The 20,607-nt window shown below is 42.1% G+C and overlaps 1 protein-coding gene across 1 annotated transcript; it reads right to left on the reverse strand.

Annotated features, from left to right (window-relative positions):
* Window positions 1–20,139, reverse strand: HEPHL1 (hephaestin like 1). Its single transcript, XM_026052945.1, has 17 exons — window positions 20,001–20,139; window positions 19,084–19,338; window positions 18,140–18,308; window positions 17,342–17,481; window positions 17,045–17,176; window positions 13,788–13,999; window positions 12,798–12,948; window positions 11,309–11,521; window positions 8,723–8,936; window positions 7,331–7,470; window positions 6,092–6,232; window positions 4,071–4,177; window positions 3,209–3,431; window positions 2,375–2,514; window positions 1,548–1,707; window positions 435–515; window positions 1–339 (listed from the first exon to the last, which is right to left on the reverse strand). Exons 1-17 carry the CDS (start codon window positions 20,122–20,124, stop codon window positions 137–139), a joined length of 2,805 nt encoding a protein of 934 aa, XP_025908730.1. The 5' UTR covers window positions 20,125–20,139; the 3' UTR covers window positions 1–136.
* Between the last annotated feature and the right edge of the window lie 468 nt (window positions 20,140–20,607).

A 20,607-nucleotide genomic window follows, 5' to 3' on the forward strand; every position in this document is an offset into this window, starting at 1 on the left:
TTAACCCTGCGGCTCACGCTGGCTCTCGTGAGCRCTGGCTTCAGGACAGGACCGTCGATGAACGTCTCGCTTCGGTTTTATTAGCAGCATTCGAGGAAATCCGGTGCAGCTCTGTGGATGATGCTGGAGSGGGGATTTACAGGCAGTCCGCCAGCAGCGGGCTCTTGTCCTGCATGGCGCTGTAGTAGATCTTGCTGTCCTGGCGCGTGAGGAGGCAGAAGAAGATTAATATTGTTGTCAGTAGGACAAGTCCAATGAAGAAAAGGGCTGTGAATATCAAGCTGGCTTCTCCGAGACTCCAAGTTTTGCCAAAAAGACTGAGTCCTTCTCTGTCATAACCTGTCAAACGAGAAGTAGTTTATGAGAAACCTCTGCATCTGATGAGTCTGAGAAGACTCTGATGAGTCTTATTTGCTGTTTGTAAAAATCCATACCCTCTTTAGTGGTCCTGTTTTCTGTAGTAATAGTATCATAAGTGGCAGTTGTGAGTCCTCCTTCTAAAGGAGCTTTATGCTCTGTGCAGGGAAAGAAAAAGTTCAGTTAAATTGAAAGCTTTATTAAATAGATTTTTGTTTGCATTCTGGAAATAGAGCATGACCTAATTCCTTCTGCCTTGGTAATCCTAATAGAAATTTTGATTAGATCAAACAGACTGCTCTAGGCCTGGCAACGTCCTTCCCCATGGAGATCTCTGTTACTTCAGTCCTGCRTTTCCTTGCCCATTTGGTGTGTCGCAGCCAGAACAAATATGAGGAATACAGTTCTCCCTCTCCAAGGAAGGGGCATTTTGGCAACATCTGGCATTATCCTTGCCCCACTGGTAGGACAGGAKCAGAGTTAGGAGGGCTCTAGCTGGGTGCTGCTGCAGCCCCTAGGGAGGAAAGCGAGCACTGACTCTGCTGTGCAGCCGGGGACCCAGAATGGCACCGTTGGACCCCAAAACCCACTCACTGAAATTAGGTGATGTGCAGAGTCCTGCAAGCTCTTTTGACTTTATGTGCATGTGTGCAAGGGAGCGGCACCATCCCGAAAGGAATTCTCGCCCGTGAGAAGATCTGTTTCCCACTGGTCTTGGTCAAAGGATACCTATTTCTTGGACCAAAGGGGAGGCTGAACAATCATTTTTTTGTAACCTCTTATATCTTGATTGGTCCCTGGCCATGCAAGAATGTGCTTGAATGTCCCTGTGGACAGGCATAAAGGAAAGAGCAGCATGCCCATCTGCAGACACTGCTCCCAACTGCATGCAGTGAGGGTCCACAGCTGCTAAAAAGTAGCTGGAGGTTGTCTTCTGCATCACCTACAGCTGGCCCACAGACTGCCACTTTCTTAGAGGGGCTCTTATGAAGCAGTGACCATCATTAGAGATGTTTTCCCTGTCCCTAAACGATGCTAATTGGCCATGGCAATGCGGTATTTTACAGACTTTTCCAGGCACCAGCTGGGATTCTGGACTGACGTCAGCTATTGCCCTTTTCTGCCTGCCTCTCCTCTGAATTGCTGTGATACCACCAGGGAGCCCTGCGGCGATATTCCTGCTACGGCACCTGATTTATTGATGGTGTAGGTTGTTTCCATGCCAGCGTGGATGTGGTCGGCTACGTGACAGTGCAGAAGCCACGTTCCAGGGTTTTCTGCTATAAGTTCAACTGTCTGGAAAGTCCCAGGAAAAAGGTCGTACACATCTGCTCTGTGGTCCTTATCTGTCTGTGGGAAGGCAAAACAAGCACTGTAAGAGTCTCACGCTGCTCCAACACGGCCCCTGTGCACTGAGATGTTCTTAGACTTAGACTGCCGGCAACTTGAGGCTTCTGGTGTGTTCGTACTATGTCGTATGCAGGAGTCTGAGGCTCGTGGGCTCTCCTCATTTAATCAATTAATTAATTAACAACTGGAGACATTTCCTAGGGGCTTAAGGTCTTGGTGGGGTGCAAGTATTTCTTTGAAAGTCAGATTCTTCAAACAGTCCTGCCAGTATCAAGCTGTCACTGCTTTAAACCATAATGTAATCAGGCAATATACACTGCAGCATCCACATATCTTCGCTTACACCTATGGGCAAATGTGTAGCTTAACCCACCTAACTGTGTCCTTTGCTGATGATATTAACCCACCTAACCATGTCCTCTGCTGATGACATCTATCCATGTTTCGTAACTGTGGCAGAAGCTCTATAAAATTCTTGATCATTCTGTACTTTCTTCACATGCAAAACTCCTGCCAATGTCAGCATCAGCCCAGAGCTATGAGCACAAGGTGCACAAACCATAATCTGGGAGGATTTGCAGAAATGCAGAAATTTCCCATTGTATTGTAAACRAACAAACAAACAAAACCCACCAASACAAATACCCCTTCGATTTATTTCACCAACCTTGAAGATGAAGGTCTGGGCGTGGAAATGGACTGTGTGTATATCAACTTCATTGCCCATTCCTATCAGATACCAATTCGTTGTGTCACCTTCATTCATTGTTAGACCCAGGAGGGTGTTATAGATCTTCCCATTGATTGCTAGAATGACAAAACAGGATGGATCAATCACCAGCTGCTTCATGCCAGGCTCTGTTCTGGCTTCCTTGGAGGAAGGGCCAGGTAGGGAAGGCAGGAAGGCACCATGCAGCCAGGGCAAGGGCTGACAAGGTGGCTGCCATCCTGGCAGGGAGGCAGCCCAGCTTTTTCCTTCGATTTCCAAACAGCTTAACATTAAAGTGCACATTCATTTACCTTGCAAAACACAGGATAACGTTTTAACCTGCTAAGACTGAGCTCCTGGGCAGAAGAGATTTGGGCTGAGAACTCACGTGGAAGCAGGAGGGATGGAGCTGTTGCCTAAAATGGGCACAACATGTAGAAACAACCGTTTTGTTTGGCTTGGGCTGTTCCTGGCCCCGTTCAGTCTGTTCTGCCTGCGCTGATTGCTACTCTGGCTACAGTTTCCAAACATCATCCTCACACTCCTACAACACAAGCCAGCAGGGAATGCAGCCCTGACATGACAGGAGAAGTTTAATTTTAACCAAAGCTTAAAATTAAACAAACTTGTTAGAAAAAATATCTTGTTGGTTCTCATGAAAATTTCTGCTTTCCCGTTTTGTGCTTTATGAAGATGTCGCGTGGCTGGGTGGTTGCAGGCTACACGTGTCTTTGTAAAAGGGCTGTCAAAACAAGCCCCTATCGTCTTGGCTGCTGCCTCACTCCTACATACCGTGCATGCAGTTGCCTTCCACGAAGTTCTCTGTGTAATTAAAATCATTAGGATTCTTATGAAGGTATGTTTCAATGTTTTCTTTCAAATACCAGGATTTATTTTCATCGAACACCATAAATAGAAGCGTAAATTCACGGTCAATGTCTTTCCTGAGACCTTTTTCATTTAGAATTCCTTTTCTGCAAACTACRAGAGGCCCGATCAGACCACTGTATGTGTCCTGGAATAAAATAAATATTTGTGTTACAAATTTGTTAGTTTATCCAGATTAACTACACAAGAAACAAATATGAAATTCCATTTTCCTATCAGCCAAAAAAATCACTGGTCTATCTGCTTTGAGAAATCTTTCTCTATATTTTAGATTTTGATGACCCCAAACAATGTTTTTCTCCCACCCAAACTCCCTTCAATTACACTTTAAGAAAGGAATTACATCGATTCATCTTATCACAGGGTTTTCAATAGATTACACTACCCAAAGGTGGACTATATATCATATATCATATATCATATATCATATATCATATATCATATATCATATATCATATATCATAATACCATAATACCATAACACCATAATACCATAATATCATGTTTTACATATATATTATATATTATATGATACTATCAATTATTATTATATTATATGCTATATATATTATACAGTATATATTTAATTATATAAAATATATAAATATTATGTATTTTATATATAGAATGCAAAGAACACAAAGCATCCAGCTCTGTAAGTGCTTCCTCTAGCCTGTGGTCCTTAAATAAACAAGAAGCATTTCAAAAACATTATGCAAGGTAGGATGCTTTGTCCAAGGCAGTGTAATGACCATTTCCTGGTTACCTTTACAAAATTCGCTGTTGAATAGTAAACCCAAGTGATACAGTTTGGATCTGTTTTCCCTGGGCCTGATCTTTCTGGGACGTTCCACCTGTAGGTATTTATTTCCCCTGAAACAGAGAGAGAAAAATTTCACTGAAAGCAGTTGGGTTTGGGGAGCTTTGAGTAGTAAGAAACTGGATCCACCAGCCTCCCAATTACAAAGTGCTCCGCGTCGCACAGCCCTGCCTTSTAGGGCAGCAGGGAGGTCCCAGTGGTGTAAGTGAAGGCAGGGGTGACCCCAAAATAGAGGTCTATAAACAATGCTGAAAACAGCAGCATCCCCCAGAGGAAAGTTTGGAGATTTAGCTTTTCCTCTTTCTCCCAGGATTTTCAAGGGCTCTTGCTCTGCCAAGAAAAGCAGTCTTGCTAATGTCACGGTATCTCGGAGGKACAAATGAAACTTAAATCCTGGAAAGACCAATAAACAAGAGGAAAGTGGATTTCCCTCTTTTCTTCTGGTTAAATGGGAGAGGGGACAGAGAGAGGACGAAGCTTCAGCAGCCAAGAGATGCTTTGATGTGGGATCCTGTGGGTCTGTCCCTGCATCTGTCATGCATGTGTCATGCGCTCTTCCTTCAGGAAGCTGGCATTGTTCTAGGAATTATGAGCSTGGTAAAGCACATATATGAGTGATGGCTTGTTCAGCATTTAGAAGGGATTAGCATGAGGAGCTTAGTGTGGATAGTCCAGCTTGGGTAGGAAAGATGGCTAGCAAGGAGCTAAGGGAAGGGATTTCCAGGTGATGGTAACAAGGACTGAGATGCCCAAAGACTATTCTTGTTCTGAGGTACTTGATTTACTTGCAAAGTGCTATTTCTGATCACCTAAGTAAAAGCCAATGCTTAGACCTGGCTGAAGAGACCTTTCCTTTGGCTTACTGTCATATCCAAACTGCACTGATGTCTTACTTCATCCAGACCATCCTAGGCCAGCTCTTGGGTGGCCATGAGAGACATTGCAGTGTTGCTCTTGAGAGCAACTGAGAGACATTGCTCAGTGTTTGCTGACACTACACCTGTCAGCAAAGGAGCATCAAGACCATCACAGAGCAGGGAACTCAACAAAGGAATCACATAAACCAGCTCCGTTTTTCTATATATTTACCAGAGGAATGTGTTTGTCACACTCCGGCAAGCCAGACACAGGCTTGGGTCTGGCCATGAATTTTTGTGCGACTGTACTGTCTCAGCATAGCTACACAGAAGAAAGAAATCACACCTTGCAAAGAATAGAAAGTAAGAGAAAGGCAAGGTGGGTGCATTCTGGGTTGACTATAATACCCATCTTTGAGTTTGCCTTTCTATTATAATATAAAACTCAATGTCATAATTGAAAGAAATATGCAACCATGAAAAATGTGGTTCTCCAAATGACAATATAAAAATTTAGATGCTGGGAGAACTGTTTCCTTACATTTTCTTAACTAAAAACTGAGGCATATTTGACACAGTTTTTCAAAGGCTTTTAACTGACATGGTGAGCTGCTCAGTTTTACGTTTTAAGCCTCAGCTCTGAATGGAGATGCCAGTTCTGTGGAGATAATCAGAGAAACAGAGTCAATATTTCTGACTGCAGCTTTACCACTGAGTCACTCCATTTTGCAAATACTATTTGAGTGCCAGTCCTGAGTCAAATGCAACACCAGCCTAGGCTTTCCTTGCAGGGATTATGAGCTTGCTCCTGCTTTGTTGGAGGTGATCCAGTGACACTACATTACTGTGTTTATCCCTTGGGAACCAAGATTCACTCTTGCCCTAACATGTTTATGTAATCAAGAACTTACATGCATGAGAACACAAAGAATCATGTATAAATAATCTTTGAATGTACGCTTGGAAGAACATAGAGGTATGAGGAAGCTTGAAACAGGGCATATTACCCAGGTAATTTTATACCAGGCTTTTGTAGCCCAAGCAAAAGAAAAAAATATTAAAAACAACAACAACAACAACAACAACAACAACAACAAACTTCAAACTTACCTGGTAGGGTAATTGGTGTCTCAGATTGTTCTTCACAACCCACTTCTTCTATACCATGTGCCGTTATTGAATAAGGCCGACTAGCTTTATTCTTAAATATGATCAATACAGAGTCACCGACCTCTGCACGCAGCAGTGGGCCTAAATTAAAACAAGAGTCTCTAGTAATTAATGCAGCTATTACAAATTGATAAAAAATGAAGTTAATCAAGAATCAGCTCAGAAATATGTTTTCTATTGCTATCTATAAGCTATAATATTAGCTAACCTTGAGTTTAGGAGCTGTCCTCTGTGAAATGCCATTGCTGTTTACAGTGAAGGTAAAGAGAATTTTTTGTGATCTGCAAGCTGATTCTGTGAATAAGATATCCAARGGCCTCTTCAATGATAGTTTTCTGACAGTTCAAAAAAAATCATTGTATTTCAACAAACTGAGTACCTGGGCCGTAGAACGAAGAAGCGGTCCTTCTTAAAATCCTCATGTTTACTGTTCTTTCAGCTATGCCATCAAAATCTGTCAGTTACCCCAGCTGACAAAACTAATCTTTCTTCTTTTTGGGTGATAAGAACTGTTCACTCTGGGGACAAGTCTTTGGGCAGCCCTTTTTTAGGGCGAGTTCTTGCAAATAGTTTTTGCAACTAAAATATGATTTTTTAAAAAATTGGTAACTGCTTTTGCTTTCTTTTTGGGGAAAATTAAGCTACTTGTTTTTTCAGTTTAGTACTGCAAAAAAGTAAATGACCCTACTTTTTTTCAAAAAAATCAACACTGTTAGAAATATTTTTATAGAATGTTAATCATTTTAGGAATAGTTGTTCTCCATTTCTCATCCCATAAAACACATGAGTTTGGTAGCTGTTTTATAATATGCACAATCTCAAATTGTGTAAGTTTTGATTTGCACAATCTCGCTACAAACCAAGCACTTTAGCATCTTCTCCATTCTACAAGCATCTCCAGAACATGTGCTCTGATTTAAGGTGAATTTCCATTTTTACTTCCTCCCTGTAAGTACCAATTAAGATAGTCTTTCTTCATTTGAGAATGGACGTTAATTTGGAAAATGTCTTTACATGCAGCAGTTAAACAAATTGGGTGCAAAATCACTGATAAGCAGAAAGAGGTGTCAGTGCAACTTCTTTTCCTTTCCATATTAACAAAGCTGGGGAAAGCTTCGGTTTTGGAAAGGGATCCTCTCACTTTTTAGGCTCCGCCTGTGAGCAGTGAGAGCTACTTGCCCAGGATTTCCAAATGTTCCTCCTCCTTGGTCCTCACTTTGCGCTGGGTGAAGTTGCCGTTTGTGTACTCCCTGTAAACCACCTTCTTGTATTTGGCACCAATGAGGTCTTCTGCTTGGCTCAGGAAAACATGCCCATAGCTGCAAAATAAAAAGGTGGAAATTAAAAGCATAAAACTTCCTATATCCAAAGACTAGTAACTGTTGTGTTGTTCATAACAGATGCAAACAGAAGCAAAAAGAATATGCATGTTGGTCATATGTGCATATGTGCAAAGGATTTTCTGCTGCAAACACCAGCTATAATCCTTGCTGAAAGCACACTCTCTGCAGACAGGTAAAGCCTGGGATATATTGCACTCACCACAAACTTTTGGGAGCACAAGTCCTTGACCAGAGCTTGCAAAGCAGAAACAAAGCTCAAGCTAAATGTGGGGTTTGGCCACTCTTTCTAGCTTTTATCTTCCACTCCAATAAAAGGACATCTTTTCCTGGAAACCTCAGTTCCCCAGTTACGGTCGCTGCTTTCACTGTCTTGTGTGTTAATCAGCTACCTGCAGACGACAACTGCAGCCAGACAGGCAATACCAAAAGCTGCCTTCATTTGGGACAGGGGCTCACTGTGTGTCCCCACTCAGCCGGACTGGCAGTGGCTGCTGCTGTCCTGCACAGGGCAGGACACATTCCTGGCACCAGGATCGTGCCAGCTGCACCCAGCCGTGAGAAATGTCTTTCCCTTCGGCTGAGAATGGTTTTTATAGCGCTCAGATTTACCAGTAACACTGCATTTTTCGTTGATGATCATGCTTGATCAGAGAAGCCTGACTTGCCAGCAGAGGACACTCTTGACCAGCTAAAGAGGAGAGTGCTGAAGCCTCTGGGAGCAGTTATCACATGGTGTGTCATCTCCAAGGCCCCCTGCCAGAGGGGTTTTCAGGTTGTGACACAACATACATAAGAAGAAAGGCTCCATCCATACTCATTTGATGTATATATAAGAGTAGCCTTTTAGTTACTGGAGTTAAGATAGTCTCCAAATGCATTTCTTGATCACCATTAGGAGAGACTCCACCTGTGATGCTTCAGGTGTGTTTTCTACTACTTCCATTGTGCACTTGGTTTTTTATTGGGTGCAGTTGCTGAGCCACATTTCTAAGTTTTGTCTTTCAAATATGTTACCCTCTTATTCCTTTAAGTTGTTACCAAAGGTAAACGTGGTCTGAGACCTGACCATTTTTAAATTACATTTTCTCTGATGGAGATGATTACTTCATTTGTCAAACCGCTTTCTGAAAAGCACTTCATAGGCCAGCTTCATAGGAGGTTGCTTCCAAGTTTTCCCTCGAGCTATGAATATGCTCAACACCCACAAGTCTTTTCTTGCCTTCAGTACCTTTCCTCATTGCTGCTTATGTTGTAAATGTTGGGTGCCGAGCTCTTATTGGATGCGTAGTCCCATTCCACCTCCTCGGCAGCGATGTAGTACAGCCTCACACCACCGTACTGCTGCTTGCCTGGAGTGCTATTGCGACAGCTGCTAACTTCATAAAGATGTTTCATTCCACCAAYAAAGTGATCAAAAGTCCTGCAGACCACACTGAATGTACCTGGAAAGGAAAGATCTTGAGATTTAGGTGATCCTAACAACTCAAAAGTTGGGCAACCATCTCAGTCTGGTGCCTTGTTCATCTCTGATTTGTCCTCAGGCAAAGCTAAACCATGGTGCAGCACAGAAAACCAAGAGAGTGGATATTTATGTCACCTGSAGGCCTATTAGCTCCTTGCTACCTTCAATTAGTTACTCATGGGAGTCTTAGTAGATGAAGGGACAATTAGTCAATAAAATGTATATGCTAATTTTCTACTTTAGCCATTATATTCTCCATGGACCCAAGACTTAAGATGATGGGAATTCAGAGTAATATTTGTGTGCTAATTGTCAAAAACACRCAGGACTCCTTAGGGTTGTGGTTCCTATAGGTTGTGAAACCTATAAAACCTAGGTTCTTCAGCTGCAGGCACAAACTGAGTCCTGATGCAGATCCATAAGACAGCAACTAGTGTTTTATTCCCTCAAAAAAGTTAGTCTACTCCATTTTCCCTCAAGAACTCCATAACTTCTTATTATTTGATTTGGGATAACTTAGCTGGGGGAGCTCTGCGGAGCAATCAATTAAATGTCTAGCTTCAGAAACAAGCTTGTCAGAAAGTCCCTATTATCCCTGCGTTTTTTTTGCCATGGGCTCTGGGTTCCCAGGTGGGATGCGGTGCTGCCAAGGGAGGGCAGGGCACTGTGCCCCAGTTTGTGGCCATGCCTGCAGAGCACCGGGGGACACAGAAGGACTCAGGTCACAGYCTGGACCAAGAGCAAGGGGCAAATTTAGCTCGAGGCTGCTGGAAGCCACGTTGTTGRGTGATTTTGGACATTTTCTCTACAGGTTTGGGATGGTTTGAGTTGATGATGGGCTGTCTGATGACACTGACCTGGCCTTTGGAAACCCATGCAGTGCCTGCTTCTAGCAGGTCAGCAGCCCTGCTGTGCAGCTCCAAATGTGCTTATAAAATCAGAAGCACAAGCTGCCTATACCCAGTAGTACTAAGTGTGCATGGCCAACACTGATAAAGACACAGCCAAAGAGCCTGCCTGTGCCAGAGATAGCATTTCCTTGTCCTTGAGCACAGAACCACAGCGCTGGCCTTGGGCTGCACGAGAGTCTGGTCCTGTGTGGTTGCTCAGGGTAATATGGCTAATTGAGGCCTCTTAAAAACTTTGCAATTCAGACACAGATCAGGCATGCAAGATCCATTATAGAAGAACATCTCTAATGAAAGGCAAAATCTCATCCTCACAGGCTTGAGCAGAAGTTGACCACAACATGGCCCAGTGTARATCCGCCTGCCAACGCCCTGTGAAGCAGGAAGCCTTTTTCATTGCTGTTTAATTTTGAGGAAGCTGAGGAGTTTAGTGATTTACATATATCCGACTTTGTAAGYGAGTGACGGAACCAGAACTAGAGGTGTAGCTTCCTCCAACCTGGGTCTCAGTCCCTCCCTGGTGCTTCCAAGGAAAGTTATGAAAAAAGTAAAACACCAATTAAGAAAACTTKCAGTTGTTGGATACTGTAAAGAAGGGGAAATTCATTCATTTTCTATTACTGCCAGCAGAGGGTTAGCAAGAAATAAAAAATTCCTGGAATGTCTTGTTTAGCCTGCTTCCTGCAGTGCGTTTTCGTGACAGATGGTGGAGCTGGAGGGGATATATGCAAGGAAAGAATCTGCTACCAGATTCCTCTGGTGTCAGGTAGACCCCAGAAGCAGGTGTCTAGCCCTGGGCTGGGCACATGCACACAGATCCACAAGTTATTTCTACTGGGTGCYCGGGCCAAAGATGGCTTTGAGCAGGGATTGCAAAACTCTGGTGACATCACTGATTTAAACAGAGATGGAAAGAAAAGTGACCTTGCATTCTTTAGCTTAAAGTTTATCTGAAGCTTCCCCAACCAAGAAATCATGACTTTAATCTTGAAAAATATGTCACTGGATTATGCATGAAAATTAAATATATTTTTATGCAAACACTCCAGAAGAATCTCCTATCTAGAGGAGATACTATTGAAGTTCTAAAATATCTTAAAAGATATTGACTATCTGCATRGCAGAGAATTCTAACTTGGCTTAAAAAAGGCCTCTTTTAGGATTTATGGAAAATATGTGAGCATCCCCTTAGCTRTCGGTCTATCTGCTGATCTACCTTTCCCAAGCTCATCAAAGACTCTGGTCTTTGGTACATATTTAATTTAGAACTCTTGCCCCAAAAGTTCCTCAGCCTGAATTCTCAATTATGCCACGTTTCCCACAGTCCCTGCCCTCCAAGGCTCTCTTTGCTCCCAGAACAGAGTGGATCTTCTCATTGCAAGTGTTATTTAGGCTGCCTGATTTCTGCCAATGCCACAGCACTGAGATAAGCCCAGGGACATACCCACGCGGTCCGGCTGCATCAGCGCCGTTCCTGATAAATGGGGAAACAAGGCCAGGCCATCCCTTGTGGTCCCTCTCAAGTCAATGGTGTTTCCTTGGAAATGAACTCCATGCATGTCGTAGTGACTGCCCAGCCCAATGAGATGCCAAGAAACCTTGTCGTCCTTGCACATGGCCAAGCCTGGCAGATTACCAAACAAGTATCCGTTGACAGCTGAAGGAGACAGAAACAGTCTAGTTAACAGAAGCCAGACAGTATTTCAGGAAATATCCTCCTACACACCTGTGACGTGAGTTGTGACTGAACAAGGCACAGCACTAATTAAAGGGATATTTGGAGAAGCAAAGGTAGCACTGACTGACACCAAATTAATACCTCAATGYTATTCCTGTAAACTCCGAGCATCTACATTTCTTTTTGGCCAGTAAAGTGGAATTGATGTAGCTTTTCCAAGTGCTTCACAGACACTAGTTTATAAATTAGGTATCTGCTTTCATCCTAGAGAAAATATCATCTTGTTGTGAGGTCATGAAAATGGGCCATAAGGAGTCTGAGTTACAATTTCAGCTCTGAAGCAGCATTCCTGCGTGCTCGATTTTGACATTAGATTTCCACTTTGGTTTCTATATGAATCTCCTTCTTTCACATGTAAGGCTGAACTCACTAATTCTTAAAAACTCTGTAATTCTTAGAGGCCCTTTATGATTGCTGGATAAAAGATACTGTGACTGAATTAAACTTTACAATGGGATAATTCATCATAACATAAGAACATAATAAATTGTCCAGAAAGCCCAGTGGTGAATTTATACGAAATGTATTAAAACAGGCAGAATCACTCCAGGGTGCCCAGTCACGGGGCATGCTCTATATACTGTGTGTTTCATGCTCRTTGCTTATTATTCGTTGACTACCAAGAGATATTTTCAGTGCTGTCAGGCAAACTAAGGCACAGAGAAGTTAGGTGATTTGCTCAGGTCTGTCACATCTGAAATAATTATGAGGATGTCTACACAGAAGTGATGCTTTAAAACACTATTGACCATTTCCCTGGTCTTTGTTCTTCCAGTCCCAGAGATGGTCACTTCTCAAGAGAGACTTGGTAGAACACAGTAGGTGAATCTTCATTATCTGATTCACTGTAAAGTCCTGCAGCTAAATTTAAATCACCAGTGAATATCAGCCTTTCCTGCAGCTGGTGTCTGACTATGGCACTACACATTCCTGTAGACCTGAGTGTAATATTTCAAAGCTAGATTCTGTCCCCTTTCTCCACCTACACTTGTTAGGTGGACATGTTGATTCCTAATGGGATTAAGGAATCGATATGAATTCAAAAGATATCAGAAGTTGGCCATCATGTCTGCCAGCTTTCTCCTTCATCCTCAAGTGCAATATGTTCATCTAAGAATGAGGATAAAACCAGCCAGCTTGTCTTCCTATGCAACTGCAAGAAAGGTCTTACTGACAGACACTTGATTTTTCATACCATGCATTTTGTTGGATTCTTTGAAATCTTCATTGTCTTTGTCTACTTTTGAAGGGTCACCAGTAAAGGCTTCGATATTTTTGTTCAGATACCAGCTATCATTCTCATCAAAGATTGAAAAGAGCAGGTAAAATTCTCTGTCCATTCCTTTCTGCAGCCAGGGAGGAAAATCAGACATTAAGAGTTAAAGCCAAAGTGCATACAGAAACACCCAAATAAAAAAATGCTTTTTTTAAAAATAACTTTCCCTMAAAAATTGCAATAAAAAAGACAAAATATTACAGCAGCTGTCAGCCTTATTCTTGCTATGTCCTTATGGAAAAAGGGACTGGCATCCTTCCATTAGCCAGAAGATTAAACCTTGGACAATGATGAATTCATCTTTGAGAAGGACTCCGTGTTTTACTCTGATTCTCAGAGGTGCCTGGCTGCTTTTATTTCTGTTTTTTTTTTTTTTTTTTTTTTTTTTTTTTTTCATGTGCTTCATAATGTTCTTATAGGTGTTTTCATTTCAATCTCTAGTACATAATTTATAAAACAATATGTGATTCTTCAGTACAGTCTCAAAGTTACAAATCTGGAATTCTGACAACATTCAGCTACAGATTTGGACCAATAGTTTTCATCACACTCTATATTAAACTTGGACCCAGATCTGAACAACCCAGTGTATAGGCAAAATCAGAATCAGGTGGGAACTTCAAAACTTTTAAGACCTCTGAGGCCTGGACAATTGCTTTGTGAAAAATAAGGGAAAGAGAAAAAAAGATGGGAAAACCAGGGATGTGGAAGGGGTAATGTTGTCTCTATTGGGAATGAGTTTTGCCTTCCCCATCTTCCCCGGGTCACCTTGCACTGTGAGAAAGGACATTTCTCGTGAGTTTAAACTCTGAAAACTGAACTGGGAATGTGGAAAATTGGAGCATATGGGGAAAATCCTCAGTCTATCTCCTTGCCATTTGGGACAAGGCAAATGTCTATTTTGGGTACCTGCGTCCCATCAGGGTTCAGTGTGTTTTTCCGACACACCAACAAAGGTCCCACCAGGCCAGAGTTAGTGTCCTTGACGGCATCAGTTGCTGAGTAGTACAGATAGGTCAGGCATGGTGGGTCACTCTCTGTCGGGCCTCCATTTTCAGGCACTCTCCATTTGTATGTAAACATCTCCCCTGGTTTAACATGGGCTCCCGGCTTTGGGTATCCTGCAAASAGGAAATTGCGAAGTGCAAAGGTTTCACAAAGGCTGTATTTTCCATAATACAAGCACATRGCTTAAAGTCAGACAGAGCTGCTGGTTTCTGTCACAGGCTCCCTCTTCCACGCAAAGCTGAACCACCGTTCTGTAGCCTGGGGACTTCTGCWCTAACCCTCAGTATGCAGCAACTTTCTGAGCCCATTCCCACCAGAATCAGGTTAGTTACTTCACACAGGAAGACAACAAGACATTCAGAGCACCTCTTTGCTCTTCCTTACCTCCTTCTAAGGCTTGTAGCTTACCTGCCCTATCATGAGATTCATCTAAGATATGAACACAGGCTCTGACTTTTCATTAAGCATCAACAAAGCAATTACAGCAGCAGATGAAGCTAGAACTGGAGATGGGGCAGTTTGGAAATGCAAACCAAATCTGACTCTGTAAACGTTTCTTTTGAAATTTGAAGTGATGAACAGGATATTCTGTCATAAGTCTCCAAAGGGCAGTTGCTCTTGCTTCTTTTGGAAGCTTCTTTTAATGCATTTAAGTGTTTGCCTCTGTGCCATGCACAGTAGGGAAGTGGCACCACTTGTGTAATTTACCCACTCTGTTGGCAGTCACTGAGGGAAGGCCAAGAAAAGGGACTTGAAAGGGAAATTGGGAAAAGCAGTCAGCTATGTATCCATTGTAGATTAAAGTTCTAATCAATTTGTTCTGTCATTGACAGAAGGATGATCAAACCACAAGTTTCATTTAAAGCTGAGGAATCCATAGACTGGATTTTCTCAGTCCAGTCAGATGTGTCTGTCAGTAGGATATGGCACTGACCTAATTTTGTATGTGCTRCTTCGGTTATTACCAAGATCCTGGAATGCCTCAGGGACAATCCTCTTGAAGACTCAGACAGGAGTGAAAATATCAATATTACATTTAAATACATACTAGGTGCCATAGACCACAATAACAAAACRGAGAGTTCCTGCGACATTATCTGATGCTACAGAATTCATCCTGCAACAGCACTTGGTAAACAGGACATGGACTGAGAGAGACAAAATGTCTATGAGTGGACAAGTGTCAAATGTGACATAGAAGAGTATATTTTGAGATCACAGCTGGAACAAAAGAAAAGCTGTCTAGCGAGCCCTAGGTATCTTTAGCTAAAGCACATGAACAATTTGCACTCRGGCAATGCTCAGCCTTTGAAAAAGAAGGTTCCTTTGGTGCAAACCTGCAACCCCACTGCATCTGTGCGCACTGGGAGACAGATATGGAGAAAATTTAAGACATAGGGGCTACAGGGAGAGATGAAGGGGCAGAAAGATTAGGAAGAAATAAATGTGGGTCCAGTTTTCTCAGCAGAAATCCAGAGGTGTGCAGCTCACACTGGTGCTGAACTATAGGATTTGGATTGATTTTGCTCTGCGACAAAGAGTACAGTGCCAATAGACACTGTAACTGCGAGGTGTTAAGCAACAGCATGACAAGATTTCCTCAGGTGGAAACCATACTTCTGTCGGGGTCTAGAGACCTTGGTCTGYTCAGCCTGAAGAACAGAACGCTGAGAGGGGACCTGATCAGTGTCTATAAATACCTCAAGGGAGGCAGTGAGGAGGATGGGGCGGCCTCTTTTCAGTGGTGGCCATTGATAGAACTAGAAGAATTGGCCACAAACTGAAGCACCAGAAGTTCAACAGAAACTTAAGAAACATTTCTTAACAGTGAGAGTGACAGAGCCCTGCAACAGGCTGCTCAGAGAGGTTATGGAGTCTCCTTCTGTGGAGATCATTAAAACCCGTTTGGATGCAGCCCTGTRCCACATGCTGTCTGCRTGTGCAGGGAGGTCGGGCTAGATGACCTCTAGGATTCTATGATTCTATGAACTATATCTGCCATCAGTGGTGTTTAGGAGTGTAAAATCCGTGTTGATTTTAGAAGCTTTCGTTGATTTGATTAGATAATCAGAGTTTTACGTGTTGACCTAATTCTGTTGGCACCATTCTCAAGGAGGGATTAGGTCCCAGCAGTTTTTTCTGATAAGCTGCAGTGGAAACAAAGGATTTCAGACAAGCATTCAGACGGGTCAGGCAACTACTTTCTCCTCAGTGCTGCAAAGGCAGCAAAATAATTATTTTGGAGACCACAATATCCTCTCTGTAGAGACTACCGAGAGTCTGTATGGATTCAGCTCACCTAACCTTATTCCTATACAACTTAGGTCCCTATACCAGGTCTAAGCTTCTACATTCAGTGAAGAGAGACAACATCAAAGAGCAGCTCACTGTCTCTTAAGACAGAGTAGTAGAGTAGTTCTCTTAAGATAGAGTAGCAGAGCAGTTCACAGTAAATAGGTCTTCTCACTGTTTGAAGGGATTGTTTCTTGCCATGGACTACACAATTAGACACATCATCTGACTTTTAAGGGTTAAACTTACATGACAAAAATCCAATTCTGTGCCCAGTGTGAGAGGAAGCCTTCAGTAAATGCTTCACTTCAACATCCACATATTTATAAGGATTAATAAGAATTGTTGCTGCCTCAGACCCCAGGCTGTTCAGATTAAAGATATTTCCCATGCTGCAGAATCTGACAGTGAAGCAAGGGGAATGCAAAGCTGGACTACAGAGCAAGACATGAAGCAGCCTAGAGCATACAGCCTAGAGCATACAGCAGGGACATGGTGCCAGATACCAAGCTCCCCTATTTTGGAGCATGCCCTGAACAGCTCCATTAAGTGCAATTGARTGAATGTTTAATACTAGGCTAAGTAGGATTGGGTTTATGTTGTTTATTCATCATTAACAGATAGGCTCCAGCTAGTTTCAGATGCCTTGTCTAGTATGCATCCAAGAGAAAAAATCAGCACAGGAACAGACCAGGGGAGGAGGCAGTCCTGCAAGCTGTGATATACAAGCTAGATATAAATTAACCAAATCTTCCCTTCTGTGTCTTACAATCCACAGAAAGAGCAAAAGTAGCAGAGCAACAGAAGAGGAGGCTCAGATCCATGTGTTATGGATGCAACAATGCAATAGCAGAGCTAAAACTCACCGTCTAAATATGGAGCACCTTCTGACAGCTTGCTGTAGCTCACACCATGGGCCATAATGCTATAGTTCCTCTTAGCTTTGTTGGCAAAGGTAACCAGCACTGTATCTCCCACTTCAGCTTTTATAACAGGACCTTCAGAAATGAGAGTAAAGGAGCATATCAGAAGAACTGCCAGGTACCATATCTTCATGCAAAGAAGAGATCAGCAGCTACATGCACAGAATACCCCTCTGGATTCAAGTGGACTTCTGTATTTAAATCCACTGGAGGGACAGGATCAGAAAGTATTTATTGTACCAAGTATTCCCAGGTGCTTCAGTTCCTCTGACCGCCTCTTCCTTTTTCTGAAGGTTGCATCAGTATATTCCACATATTGAACTTTCCAGTACTGCCCTCCTATTCTCTCAGTTCCTTGGGTAAAATATATTGCAGATTCGCTGTGAAGTTAACAAATAAGACTGGTTAAACAACTGGAGGTGCATGATGAACCCTTCCTTTAGGATGAAGTTATTCCTGGGACAAATGATCCTCAGATGATTAGTTTCCATATGGTTTTCCAGCAAGCCAAGGGAGATATTACTGATCTGTACTTCCGTTAGAAATTAGTTAACTTATTTTCATTCATTGTGTATTACACTTCCTTACATTTGACTCCAGCTTACTTATGTCAAGACTTATGTCATTACATTTGCACTATGGATCTCTATTCTCCTTTTTTTTTTTCCTAGCAGATAACAAAATAATATTCTTCATCATGAAAAAAATACCACTATGGTATCTCTGAGATACTGATTAAAAGTGGAAGAGCTGCCTAGGTCATCTAGGCTTAGTGGGATTCATTCTGTTGACCTTTGTGTACCTCATCAGGGTTCACTTTCCCCATGTAGTTAGAGGAGCAAGATAAGTGCTTCCAGAAGGCAAACTGGAGCATCTCATGAATCTAACTTCTCAACAAGGTTGTTTAAAACCATTCCTCCCTGTCCCTTTCAATTAAAATTAATAATAGTGTAGGACCTAGCCCTGATGACTCATGTGTAGAAGTCTCTCCCAGACACCTGAAATTAAAATACGACAAAAAAGGACAAGAAGTCTTACCTTCCAGTGGCATTTAAACCCTGCCCAGTGAATTTATCGTAACCGTCAGGTCCATAATTCCAGAGCACTTCTTCAGCAGCAATATAGTATAGTCTTTTGTGGCTGAGTGGTGTAGGCCGAGAGAGGTTTTTCTGACAGATCTGAACATCATACAATGCCTCCATGCCACCTGAAAGGAGAAAGAGTCTGGAGACAGCTCTTGTGACAGCAGAGTCAACACTCTCACAGATACAAATGTACATTTGGAAGTCTCTAGACAGGAGCTATGTGGGCTGGAAATTTCTACTTCAATAGACTTCCTACACCCTCTCTGGGGCAGACTCTATTACCCTTCCCTTGCACCCACAAGTGAACCACATTGAAATCCATGATCAAGTCTTTGAAAGTATTTTCTTTTCTCAACCAGTGACTGGTTCTGATGTTATATAACAGCTAGTATCATAACATTTCAATTATGGTATGTGCTTTGCATCTCCCACACCAAGATATCACAGTGTCATTTTCAGATTTGYTCATGCAATTGCCTTCTACCGATCTTCAGAGAAAAATGTCAGTTTTTGTCAGATTTCTCTAAAGTCTCTCAAGGTGTTTCTGTGATTATCTGTTTCTCCATCAGAGAGTGAATATGAAGGCTCTTATCAYCCTTCATTAAAATCTTTAGTTTAGATAGAAAGTGCAATGTCAGCACTGGATTTAGCAAGCTTTTCTCATATGAATTGCCTATATTTAYGATTAAGTCATTCTTAGTCGATGAAGATTTGTATAATATGATATATACATAATTTTCATTGATGGCTAAATTGATACTCATAAGAATAGATAGATAGAAGAAAAAGCTCCAAGTCCTGCTCCCCCTGGAAGGTGTACTCTCAGTTTTCTTTTCCTAGGAGAAAACAAGCTGAGTTTTGTATCTGAGATCATCAGGGAGATCTCTAGCACTGTACCTCGTAAATGTTCATTGACCTGACAAGTTATCAGCCACCTCCCAGGATTCCCAGGAGTCATCTCTGCTGTGATGAACGTTGCTGGGAACAGCCCGACGACATCTGCCCTCTGGCCTCTGTTGGTGAATGTGTGGCCGTAGAAGTATGCAGCATGGATATCTATCTCACTTCCCATTCCAAACAAGTGCCAAGACATGGGATCGTTGGCACACATTTCCAAGCCAGGGAGATTGCCATAAATATATCCATTAATAGCTAAAAACAAAATTATGAGATTTCATGAGAGATAGAAAACAAGTGTCTCTGTTTCTAAGGATGATGCCTTGAAGACCCTGAAATGCCTGAATATCCGATCTGAGTCCACAGCTGAGTTACTTGCTCACAGACTTCTTGATGGAGAACAGCAGTTTTGAAATGCCATGTTACAGGTTTGAATGATCTAATGAACCACATTCTCTTCGCTAGTTCTATGAAAGACTTTCTGAATAGTACAGAGATACCAGAAAAGCCAAATCATTACTAAAGGGCTTGATTAGAAGTTAATTTGTTCCGCAGCTCTTTAGCATCCCTGGAATTTCTTCCCTTTTTACTCCAAGTCATAAATATACCATTATACAGATGACTCAAGCAATTTAGATTTGAAAGCTGTGGTATCAGTCAAGCAAGTCTGGTCACCTCTGTTTTCATCAGCTTGCACACATGCCAAAGTATCAGGACGCTGGGAAAACGAGAGTCATACTTCGAAAAATGTTTTGGCTTCTAGACATTATTCAGCCTATCAGCACAGCAATTAAACCTTCAGAAATGTTTCATGATGAGAAGAGAGAGCTATCACAAAGGACAGAAAGTCCTACTGAAGTGAAAACGGTAAGGTCACTACTGGATATTACTACTGCATGCTCAAGAGTCCTGCTCACCGTGCATTCGGTTGCTGGTCTGGAAACCTTCATCCTCTTTGTCCACTGTGGTTGGTTCTAAACAGAAGGTGTTTATATTCTCATCAAGATACCAGCTGAAGTTTTCATCTACAATGCTAAACATCAGGGCAAAAGCGTTAGCAGCACCAGTCCTTTCTATTGAAGTGTCATCTGCAGTTCCTAAATTGCAAACAGAAAGGAAAGTGCTAGGAAAAGCCTTGGAGGGATTTCAATTTAAAAATGACAATAACTTTGGAGCACTTGAGGAAATACAGTGCTCCACCCTTAATGTAAAGAGCAGGATGCATCTCAGCTAATTTCACGTTTCTAAGATAGCTGTATGCGCCATTCTCCATGAACTTACAAGAGAGCTTAAAGGAATATCTTAGGATAGATACTTAACTTTTAAAAGATTAAGCAAAGGATGAATCTCATCTATTCARGCTAAGTTTGGTATCATTATTTGAATAATCATTTGGGAAATAACATGAATGCTTAGGAGTGGTTATACTGGGTAATCTACTATTAACCTCTGACAGATTTCTAATTCATCTAATTACCCGTCCTACCTCTGAACCTTGAAAACTGTTGCATGCCCCTAGCTTAT

The sequence above is a fragment of the Nothoprocta perdicaria genome, unplaced genomic scaffold, assembly GCF_003342845.1.
Source record: "Nothoprocta perdicaria isolate Ctin4 unplaced genomic scaffold, notPer1 scaffold_94, whole genome shotgun sequence".
Taxonomy (NCBI): Eukaryota; Metazoa; Chordata; class Aves; order Tinamiformes; family Tinamidae; genus Nothoprocta; species Nothoprocta perdicaria.